The sequence below is a fragment of the Anopheles funestus genome, chromosome 2RL (genome assembly GCF_943734845.2).
Source record: "Anopheles funestus chromosome 2RL, idAnoFuneDA-416_04, whole genome shotgun sequence".
Lineage (NCBI taxonomy): Eukaryota > Metazoa > Arthropoda > Insecta > Diptera > Culicidae > Anopheles > Anopheles funestus.
Genome location: NC_064598.1, coordinates 32,738,734 through 32,751,152, shown reverse-complemented (window position 1 = coordinate 32,751,152; position 12,419 = coordinate 32,738,734). Strand labels below are relative to the sequence as shown.

Below are 12,419 nucleotides of genomic sequence, written 5' to 3'. Positions count from 1 at the left end.
TAGTTGGTATGGGGAATTTCTTTATAGATTCATATTTTGAATCATCCGGATAAATTCCTTTATCAGTAATTTTATGCCCTAAATATGTTACTTGTGTTTTGAAAAAGTGGCATTTTTCTGGGTTAAGCTTAAGATTATATTTTCTTAGCCTATCAAAAACTTTAACTAAGTTACTGATGTGATGCTGCGCGCTGCATCCAGTAACTATTATATCATCTATATATACAAATGCTAGCTCAGGTGTTAAACCTGCCATAGCGATAGCCATCATACGCTGAAAGCTGTTGGGGCTAATGTTCAATCCAAAAGGCATTCGTTTGAATTGGTAATGCCCTGTCGTTGTTGAAAATGCCGTATATTTTCTTGAGTTTTGTTCAAGGGGTATTTGATGAAAACCTGACATAAGATCTAAAGTACTAAAATATTTTGCTCTTCCTAGCTGATCTAAAATGAAATCAATTCGAGGCAATGGGAATTTGTCAGGTAGTACTTTTTTGTTGAGTTGTCGAAAGTCAACAACAAGTCTCCATTTCTTGTTTCCGTCGGTTGCCTTTTTTGGTACTAACAGGATAGGTGAGTTATAAGAAGACACAGAATGTTCTATTATGTCATCTTGTAACATTTTATTTACCTGTTTATGTACTTCTTCTGTCTGTGCGTGTATCTGTTTGTAATTTGGTATATATGTGGGAATATTGTCTTTTAGCTGTATTTCCTGTGTATAAAAATTGTTCGTAGTAATCTGATCATTTTCTAGACAAAAGATGTCGTTATATTGTAAAATAACTTGTTGTAATCTTTGTCTATCTGTTGCTGTGCCATTTTCTATGTCGATTTTTGCCAAAAGTTTGTGTACTCTATCTTTTTTGTTATCGGCTGTTGTGTTAAATTTGAGTATGTTGTAATTTTGTAGCGGTTCAATTTGTGGCTTAAATTCATTATTCTTGATTTGTATTGGTTCATCTCTAGTATTAATAAATTTGATGAACTGGTTATTTTTGCTAATAATTGTGTTACCGCAAAAAACTCCTGGCTTAATTTCTTGTGCTGATATGATAGAATCTTCTGTAATATGTGTAAATCTGATTTTCTTTATAACTTCGCTTCGTGGAGGTAGGTACATTCCCTTGACGTCTCCATCTTCCAACGGATGATACACTTCTATACCGTTATGGATCAAATGGAGTGATTCCATTCGATATAAAATGTCGCAATTGTAGTGTTTGAAGAAGTCTCTTCCCAAAATTCCGTCTGCCAGTAATTCAACATTTTCGGTAATTAAATGAAATTTGTGGTTGATTATGGCGTTGTTGAAATGTAAGTCTGTATCTAGTGAGCCTACTGTACTGATCGGGTTATTACAAATGCCTGTTAGTGTGATTAGGTTGTTAGTATTAATGTTAGAATATGGTTTTACTTTGTTTCTCTTCAGTAGCGATACTGATGCACCTGTATCTACCATTAAGATGCAATATGCGTCATCCGTAGCCTGTATTTTTAATTTGATGTAGTCTGCTCCCGTTAAATTTATTGCAAATATGTGTCGTTGATTTGGGACGACATGGGTTGATCTAAAAAATTGTTTCCCTGTGCTTGTACTGACGTTTGGTAAATACGGCGATTATTATTTGTTCGCCAGTTTTGATTTCTAGTGTTTTGTGGGTTTGCCCTATAATTTTGTTGTGGCCTATTATCTGAATTGTACCTGTTTCTGTCGTTGTAGTTGTTAGTAACTCGCTTCTGGTGATACGCGTAGTTTTGTTTGTATTTGTTGTATCTGTGATTTGTGTTGTTATTGTAAGTGTTATTCCTAGTGTATGGTTTGTCAGGCATTCTAACATTGAAAACATGCTTGTTAGTCTCATCACCCTCGTTTTCCATTACTTTTTGTGTAACGTCTGTTATGGTCGTAAATGTTCCTGCCTTCAGAAGCGTTTTTGTTTCCGCATTAGTGATCTTCTCCTTTAGAGTATCTATTCCTTTTTTCACGATCATGTCGTTTGCCACTTTTTCTGGGATTCCTTGTTCTAAGTAAATTACCTTTAACTTTGCTGTCAACAATTCTACTTCATTGCAAATCTTTTGAGTATCTCCGGATTTTATTGCTCTAAGTTTTGCTATTACTTTGTCCGGATTAGTTTTCTCTTCACACCTTAATTTTATATCATCCAATAGTTCCTTGAATGTTGTTATCGATGTTGGTAATCCTATTCTTGCTTTACCTGTTAATCTAGTTCTTAAGAATTTTACTAGCATTTCTTCGTGTTGTTCGTTCAACTCGAACAGTAACTTAGAGGCATCTTCGAAGGTGCTAAACAATTCAGCTGATCCATCGTAGATGGGTACTAGCCCTGTGGCTAATTTTATATCGAAATTAGTCATTTTTATTCCTTTTGTTTTAAATGTTGCCTGAGGTTTTTGCTCTTTTATCTCTGTTTCCTCGGCTAAACTTTCTAACGACGAGTTTATCAATTCGTTTTCTATTTTGCAGCAGATTTCTTCCCATGCATTTTTTGCGGTGCGTTTTAGCTGTATTATTTCCTCTATACCGTATTTTCTGTTATTTATTTCTATTTCCTTTTGGATCTCCTTATGTAATTCCTCAGCTTGCAATTTTAGTTGTGTTAGTCTACTCGTTCTTAATTTTTGAGTTTTATCGTTTAATTTCTTAAGGATATATTGTAATTTTTGAACTAATTCTATTAGTTTTGACATACCTGTCTATTTTGCATTGATTAATAGTTACTCCTTTACTTGCCGGTGTATTTTCTGCAATTCATCTGCTGATCATGTTGCCTGGTTGTTTTCTTCTTATCGGCTGCTCTTCGTGGGGTTCCTGATCGATGTCTTCAACGTTGGAGGCTCCTGCCTCTTGGGATCCCGCCGGTCACCATTTGTGAGCCGTGGTCTCGCCTTCCACTCGCCTTGTTTTGCTTTTCCGCTCTCACTCGTTCATTATCACTCACTTTGGCAGCGTTAATGTTTGGATTGCTCTTCTTTCTGCCTGCTGCGAAACCATCTTGTATGCCATTTTTAGTACTTTGATGATTAACACAATCGTCACCATTATTAACACCAGATTCAACTTGAGTTCGTGATTGACGTGCTGTTCACTGTGTACATTCTGTGTTTGAATGATCGTAAGATCATTATCTCCTTGCACTTTCGTAGTTGGAGTAGAGTTTTTTCCACCCATTTTTATTTCTTCACGTACATGTGTTGCTTATGCAATTCTGGTATACATATGCACTTCTGGTACACTTTTACCTGTGTAACACGTTAACTGTACACTGCCAAAATTTGCTGTATCGTCAATTTTTCAATTCACTTATTGTTTTCTGCTACACTTTTGCATTTTTAATGCACACTTGCTAATCATCACGTTTGGCGCAAATGTTTTGTCTCTTTTTTTTTTCTCGGGATCTCAATATTGACACCATCCTTCTATGCGTATTGTTTGGATTCACATTGTCGACTGTATTTTTAACGTGGTTATAACTGCACTGTTGTTCACATTACGCACTTTTAGTGTTTCTTTAATAGACTCACTCGATGAGACAGTTTTTCCATCCGAAGATTGCCGATTAAAGTCACGGTCGCCATGTAACAGGCTTTGACCTTACCTGTTTATCACCTATCTTATCATCGGACTTTCTTCCCGTTCCATCACTTGGTGGAAGTTAGTGAAGCGCGGATACATCTTACTGACTTTACGAACGTTGGACACATTGAGACGTTACTCAATGGTCTGGAAATAAACGGACACAGATTGGTTACGTTCTATGCCAAGTCCAGATTAAGTCTGTCTTACTTTGGCCCGGTACTTTATTATATATCATTCTAAAAGTATGCTTAAGTTTGACGCCTTTGTCGTTCTTGGGCGGAGCCTCGCGGGTTGACCTACTTTCTTGCGCTTAAACGTTTTTGTCATAGCGTGGACATATTTTGCCTCGTAAACAATTTTGGGCTTCGCTGCGCGGGTCAGTTTTGATTTTTGATTTGGTGTTATTAAATAAACATCCGGGTTCTACCTGTTGACGTTTACCACGGTTGTGGCCAATGCTTACGCAGCACATGTATGTAGCCTACTTGCATTGCACTCATGTACTTTATGTGGGTCATTATAGATTTGGGTTGCAAACTTGTGTTGTCTATTTCTTAAATACCGATCCCAAAGTCTGATTTTTGTAATAGCTGTTACTTTAATACTAGCTGTATAGCAGATTAGATATTATCTGCTACAATACGTTTTTGATCTACTATGTAGTGATGGGTAAATCCTCCATTTTCCCGGAGTCGACAACAATTAATCGACAACAAGACATTCCAAAGTGAACTCTTGAATAAACTCTAGAGTAACTCTGGCGTAATTGAATCCGGAATAGGAATAAAATCGGAGATTACTCCTGAGTTCACTCTGGATTCAGCTCCGGAGTGAGCTCTGGAGTAATCCGGTAACAACTCCGGAATAATTCGGAGTCAACTCCGGATTACTCTGGATTTTTTCCCGGAGTTGAATCCATACGTCAGAATCTTAGTGGATTCATGAATCCACTTCGGAGTTCCATTTGAGACGAAAGAGACTAATTTGTCTCTCAAAACTTACAAACAACAACAACTCCGGAGTTCCCACCACTACTACTATCCAATAAATGTGGGATAAAAAAAGTAAATTTGTTGGAAAACAAAAGCATGAGGATGAAAACCTACACACATACGCATAATACTGTTATTGAAAGCGATGGTTCTTTGGCAGTTCCCGGAACCAGTTCGTTACCATCCGGACCGGAATCCCCGGACACAGTACGGAATAGTCAATGCTGTGCGTGCATTTTGGAATGCAATTCACTACGTACGATATGGTTTGGTCCAATTTCGAAAACAGTGTCCGTCCGTCCAATGAATGATATATAATCTCCGTGAGTCATCGAGCTCGGTAAGCTTTGTCGCATCACACGGCAGGACACTTTCGAACGGGGAAACGATACCGATAATGTGCACAATGCAGCTGGACCGGAAGCTTCCAAATCCCAAAGTCGTGTCTAACATGTGTGTGTGTGCGTTTCGATGGTCAGTTCTGAGAATTTCCAAGTCATCGCTATCCTGTGCGATGGTTATGCACGTGACGATTAACCGAGCGGGAAGCTTTCGGGCAGTAGCATATTTGCAAAACGAAAATACCACGCCGGGATATATGCGTATTCCGTGTGTGATGATTATGATAGGAATATTGTTCAAACGTGCGCGTGTCATTGGCTATTTGTTTTCGGTTCCGGAATTTGTGTCCAGTTGTGCCCCGGTTTCGTCACGACAGAATGATTGGAAGTTGTAGTGAGCGCCAAAATGGCTCCGATGTAGAATAGGAAATCGATCAGTAGTCGATTCTATCCGGTGGGTTTTGAACATTTTTGAGCTTAGGGACAAAATAGTACAACGATTCGATTTCATATTGCAGATAAAAAAAAAACAAGTCAAAAAATCTAACTCATCCAGCCTATATGGTATTAGGCATTTCTAAACAAATTGAGCTAATGCGTATTATGGCTAAGATGTCCCCATTGCATAAACGGATGATTAAACGGGTGATAACTTTCTCGTTGAAACAAAAAAAACTGAAAATCAATTGAAAAAGCTACATCTTTGTGAAATGCAAATCTTCGCTACTTACGTAGTTGAGTGCCAGATCCGGATGGTTGCGCTGGATGCCGTCGTCGAGAATTGACACGACGACACCCTTGCCCGTGTAGCCCTTCTGCCAGGCCGGTCCAACGTTCATGTCCGGTCCATCCTTGGCGCCACCGTTCTGCAAAGAGGAAAGAGATAGCACACACATATATATGTAGTAAGCTCGGGTTGTCCATCGTCGTCAGCACATTTGGGAAGCGGTAAAGCCGGAAGCGAAGGGTTTCGGACGCTTAAGCTGTCATTAGCTAAAAGAAGACCGTTCGGAACACAAATTTCCCACTAACGGCCGGAAGGGCAAACAATATCATTCGATGGGATGGTATTAGGAGGAAGCCGAGCCGTTTGAAAAGTGGACTTGTTCGTATGAATTAACAGTACAAGTACAGGACAGGATATTGAGGGCACAACACAATTCCACATCATTGTACTATTTCCTTCTTCTTTGGTGTCCATTTCAGACGTAGAAACATTTTACTCCATTTTAGCTTAAGCTTACCCGATAAAAGGTCAGCTCCAGGGTGACCGCTCATGTGAATGCGTAATGTAAGAGCCGTTACATTTTAATTTAGTTAAAAAACGAACATACACACACTTGCATATGTACTTGGCAAAGGGTTTTGTGACAGAAGCAGAAGTTTATGCCGAACGGACCATTACCATACGGATTCTGGTTCGAAGGGAGAGTCAAGCGGCAGCGGCAAAAACGAAAAAACGACAAAAACGACATTGTCTCGTTCAGTATCCTGATTAAATCTGTCGGCAAGTACTGGTTTGTCGCCTTTCCAAACTGATCTTCAACGTGCACATACTGTTCGGTTGTTTCCAGAGCTACGTTTAAATATTTCTAACCACCATCAAATCAGCGCCAGGGAAGAGAATGATTCCATCCGCCCACACCCATCGGTCTCTTCGAGCCGCGCTGGTAGGCAGATAATTTACGCAATGAATTTGCATTATCCTTAAGAGCAATCTAATGGAACTTTTATGATGCTGTACGGCGACCGGTTATGAGCTTATGGAATACATTCGAAAGCAAAAAAATGATCCCTCCCCGGTGTGATTAGAGGCACAAATGATACGGATTGGGGTTATAATAGAATTTTTCTGTTTTGGTTTACATTCGTTTGCGGGAAATAATTTAAATTGCGTTTTTTATTTGGTTTAAAGTTTAAGAAACTAGATTATAAGTATAGATGTAAGCCTTATTGTCTATTTAGTATTGCAGCAGTGTGGCAGCAGTATTGTGTGGCAAACAATTTGTCGCTCGGGGAAGTCAAATAAAAGCGACGTATGCGAACATTACACTTAACCAAAAATAGTTTTAAATTTAATAACAAATAAAAGTGAAACATCCTGGTGTATGGAGGTGTATTAGAAAAATGGCGCTGGCCCACACGACAGAATTGTGTATCAAATCCCATTCGGATAGTGTCAATAAAAAGGCTGAAGACTCCCAGTTGAGCAGATGATAAATAATTGGCTGCAATTAAAAAAAAAGTTTATCATGTTTTTCAAATAATAATTTTTAAATAATAAATTTGAGTTTATTAAGATGTTCCATGTTTATTAACAAGTTTGAAAATAATGGATTGTTTTTAATTTTGGATTATAATAGCATTGGTTATTTTTATATGAATTTCCATTTGTTGTGCATGTTCATTGTTTAATTAAACAAATTAACAACAATTAAGATGATATTTGACTTCAAATAGTGAATAATTATCAACAAACGTATTAAAAAAAATATTGCACACATTTTAGCACATTTTTGCTTCCTAAAATCAATTTTAATTCAACTTATAATCTGTTCTACGTAGTATTTTGAAACAACTCTACCTGGCTAAGTACATTTTTTTTATCGAATGTACCTTTCAGCACAAAAAATCGCATGAGGAATAAATGCCAATTAACATTGTTTCTAGCAGTAATCAAACATACTGATGCTTGGAAAATGATAATTAGGATGAAATAGAAACCTACATAAATAATAAATAGCAATCAAAAACGCTATTTAAAAAAATTATACTAAAACATGAATCGAAATTTAATAGTATTAAATAGCAAAGAAGGATTCGTTACAAAGTACTGTAATTTGTAATTTCAGACATCTCAGGTTTCAATTTCAGCTTTATTTCATCAGAAACAGCGAAATACTGGTTACAATGTTCAAAGCAACTCTACAATTAATGAACTTAGTAGCATTCCCAGCAACTTTTGGCTATGAAATCACACACATTGCTGTTGTTAAGAAAACAAATTTTGCTTCGTGAAAGTATTTTCATTAATTTTTTAAATCACCCGGTCCGGGTGAACATAAATTCGTTCAACAATTATAAATTACTGAATACACACGACCGAGCTGCTAAAAGCTTCAAAATGATCGTCATAAAATGTGAAAATAAATATGAACAAACCAAACCATCCCGTCTGTTCTCAATGTGTTCTCAAGTAACGAAAGGTAGCGAGAACAAACCAAACAAACAATGACAAATAAAATCTTGGCGTTTTTTCTTACCTTCTACCATCTCTATAATTGTGGTTGAGTTTATCTGGATGTCGTTTAGATTTGAGCCAAACTCAAGATAGGCGTTCCCGAAGCCACGTGTTTCAGATCCTTCCATTTTGCTGGCTTCAACACACATTTTACCCTTTAATGCACCCGCCATCTTCATCACCCAGGTTTTTGGGGGAAAATATTTCCCACTGAGCTTTTCGCTAATCGGCTTTCCTGTACTGTTGTTCTTGTGTCACTGCAAACAATTTTCCCCCTTTCTCAACCGTCTCAACTCCGGACACGGCGACACACATAAAGTGGGACATTTTAGTGATGACTTTTCACCGAGATAGTCATCGTCTTCTACCAGGTTCGGATGGCGGGATCCACATGACACTTCCGTGCTACTGCTCGCGAAGAAGCTCGCGCAGAAAAGAATGCGACAACACAGTTCTTGGACAGGAGTGCCGCTTTTTGGGGTACGTTTGGCTTCCCGTATGCAAATGTTGAAGCAAATTCCATTTTCGTTAGTTCGACTTTGGATGGAACCAAGCGTTCACCGCTTGTTGTTCTGTGACAGGAGTAACTTTTCCCGCCCGAGACACACACACACACACACACACCGTAGTGCAAACAGCCCAAGATCCCGGCAGCAACAGCTTATGAATGTTGCAAAATTTCGTGTCGCGCTGATAGTTTGGAAATCAAGTTTATGCTCATGAATGTACAAATTTTGTCGCGTTTTCCTAACCTTACGCTAATGTACGTGAAAGTGGAGTGAAAGTTTTACACGACTACGGTTCAGCACGGTATGTGCTACACACACACGTACATAAACAGGATTGGGAAAACAATTTCACTTATGAAGTTGGTTTGGTTGGCTCAACGAGGCAACGAAAACGACATATTGGGTATGGAAAGACGATGGAAGACTGTACAAATAACATGTAAGAGTGTATGTATGTCCGGACAGGCGACTTTCTGTACTATTAGTTTTTTTTTGTTTTGTAGAACTTATATGCCGCAGAGCGATTGCACACTTCGTTTTTCATTAGGCTTATGACTTGCATGGAAAATGTACATTCGCATGATGAATTTATTTTGCAACATCGAAAAAGACACAAACGCAGTTATACAAACGTAACGCTCACTAAAAAGTGAGGAGAGAGAAAAAAAACAAATAAACCAACAACTAGAATTATGGGCAAAGTTGCTTAATGAGTTTTCGGGATCACATTTTAAAGCTATAAATCATATTCATTCGAGGACGAAAACTTTTAAGGGCGTAGTAGAAAAAAAACAATGAGGAGGAAAACACACACACCCGTAAGAGAATTTGGCACGGTTTCTTCGCTTTCCGCGCAGCAGTTTCCTTAGTTTTCCACTGTATTCCGGTGCAACTGGGTATGCATTTAGATTGTTTTGCACGGACGTGCATTTTTTTTTCGGCCGCGCCAAAAAGCCCCAAATATAAAACTCAAATTAATTTTCCCTTTTTACCAGTTCGTGAGATAACTTTCGTTATATTTGGGTAAGAAATAATGAAAAAATGATGGTAGGAAAAATATAGAAAAAAAAGCCAGTTAACGATCACACAAGGCTGGGAGGAAAAGCCTGGCCGCAAAAGGAAAACGGAGGGTGCCAACCAATTGCTTCCCCCAGCGTAAGAAGGCTCCAAAGAGGGGGAAAACCGCGGAAGCTAATTACCGTTTATGGGTCGTGGGACAAATGAAAAATGAATTAATTGATAATGTCAGCGAAATGCATGTTTAATAAATTTATTGAGCCACGACACGGAACACAGACCCGAATCGTCAACCGCACGCACGGACACTGAGGTGCGCCACCTCAGGACGTTGGCGTGGTGTGTGTGTGCACACAGTAAGTGAGCGAAATTGAACCGTTAGTAAAATGCCCTCTCTCTCCTCTTCACCCCCCCAAACATTTCCCTTTTGCGGCAGCGAGACATGAAGTTTGTGGTTGTGTTGATTTAAGAGAATGATCGTTCAACGGATCCGAGCCCAATTTAAGGATCCTCGAAACGGGCACAGATGAAATTTCCAAGCGCAAACAAATTCTGGCCCCAGGACCGTTGCGCGAATCGTGTCGTTTGATGTTTCAAATATCGTTCCCGACTTCCCAACCCCCGGTGAACAGTAATATGCATAAACTTCACATTAATTATTTACCGAATTTCAATCACCTTCCCCATTTCGGATGTATTCCCACACACCCGCTTCATCAGCTTCCTTATCAGTAGAGAAGCACATTATTTTGCAATTATAGTGCAGTTTGTTTCCAATCCGATTCGCTAAGGTTAAAGTCAGGCACGGGTTGCCTCCCCCCATTTCTCTTTTATTGATGGGCTCTGTGATATCTGTGTTCCTGCCAACAGGATGATTGTGCGGCAACACTTGCTTGGGAGGAGGGAAAAGTTCGTGGGAAATCCTGCCACTTTATTACCGCAACAGCGACACTAGCAACAGAAGTTACGCACTACTGGGGGGAAAATGCAGATAATTTATGGCCGATGTAAATCGAACTTGCAACACTGACTTCCAGATTGATGGGTGGGATTTCCATCGCCCGGCGGTTCGTTTTTAATCCCACTGTGGAATATGATTTACATGAAGGGCAGAGAAGTAAGAAAACAACACGTCACGCGATGGCCCAACAAAAGCCTCCGTAAACATTAACTAACCAGCGGTTCTGATCGGTTTCGGGTCGTTTGATAAATCGTCAGTATTAATGACTTTATTGCTGGGTACTACACTGTTCGATTTCCTCATGCTGAGGCTTTCACGAAGATGATCTATCCCCCCCTCCCTCACCGTCGTACCAAATTGTACCGAGCTCGATACATCCAACCTAGCGAAACGCTTAATCGACTCCCGGCATGACACAGGTTAACTGAAAGACGTACGTTTATGTGGGTGGGGCTAGGATTTTAATAAATCATGAATGTGGTTCGATTTATGCTAAGAGCCAATGCACGCATCACTCCCTCCACACATACACACACATACCTAGAGCACGTCCAACCACCGGCCTAATGTATTGCTCTGACGATGTTAATTGTCACCCCCAGGGAAGTTTGGGATGGTCTTGCCGCTCTATTCATGTGGTCAGTTGCACACGGCTATTTGCTGCAGAGGTTCATTGGGTTGTAAATTCCGACGTGCCTAATTAGTTGCGATATCGTGGGGGTGTGTAAATTGTAAAGCACTCCCCCGTAGGCGATTGAGACGATTAATAAACATACGGGTAAGGCAATATCGGTGGTGGTGTTCATTTCAATTGTTGCTCAATTTATGACCAACTATATTTGCATTAGCTTTACGCAAATTGACCTCGGAAAAAAATGAAACATTATTGGAATAGGCTGTAAGTTCGGTTTGAACTGTGGACTAATTATTCGAATGTATACATGTCGAATATTCAAAACATTTGATAATATAAAAAAATACCCATGTGCTATACACCATCAAATTGGTGATTCTTAGTGTTACTATATTGTTTTTTGTTTTTGTTTTATTTATTAAATCATGTACTTATTCATTGCAATATGATAACTTAAACAAAAAGTTCCAATAATCTATATATATAAAATTCTCGTGTCGCGGTGTTAGTGTGCAAACTCCTCTTAAACGGCTGAACCGATTTGTATGAAATTTTCGCTGAACGTTCGTTAGGTATGAGAATAGGTTTACCGCTACTTTTCGTTTCGCTAGGTGGCCTCTGACCAACATTATGAGTTCTTTTCGGTTTTTCCTACGGGAGTTATCAAGTAGGCATAGCCTTTTTTTCATCACGAATGATGTTGAACACTACTGAAACAAAAAAGTTCTAACGAATAAATCAATCAAAGTAGGTACACATGACGATTTATTTTGTGCAATTTTGTTCATTAAAGCATAAAATGAGTGACAAATAAATAAAAAAGCAAGTGTGTGAATAGTTAAAAAAATATTGTTTAGTGATTTGCGGCTCTGTGGTACATGTGGAATCGGCGCCTTACACGGAAGGACATGGTATTAAATTCCAATCGGCAAAGAAAGCCTGAAATGCCTTCTGAAGTAGCATAAAAGAAAAAGAAAAGTCACAAAAAAGAAGAAACATAGCTTTGATTGGGAATATCATTTGGATTAAGAATGGCAATTATTTAAGAATTTTCAATTAATCAACGATATTCTCTAATCGCCACTCTAATAATACCACTCGAATCAAGATTGAACACTCA

General features: G+C 38.9%; 1 protein-coding gene across 6 annotated transcripts in view; it reads right to left on the bottom strand.

Annotated features, from left to right (window-relative positions):
• The window catches only part of LOC125764278 (furin-like protease 2), a 365,455-nt gene that overhangs the window by 51,461 nt on the left and 301,575 nt on the right, over positions 1–12,419 (bottom strand). For all 6 annotated transcript variants that reach the window (XM_049428341.1, XM_049428340.1, XM_049428342.1 and 3 more), the window contains one exon: positions 5,669–5,803. In XM_049428341.1, coding sequence (XP_049284298.1) covers positions 5,669–5,803 — 135 coding nt within the window. The remainder of the gene's footprint in view (positions 1–5,668; positions 5,804–12,419) is intronic.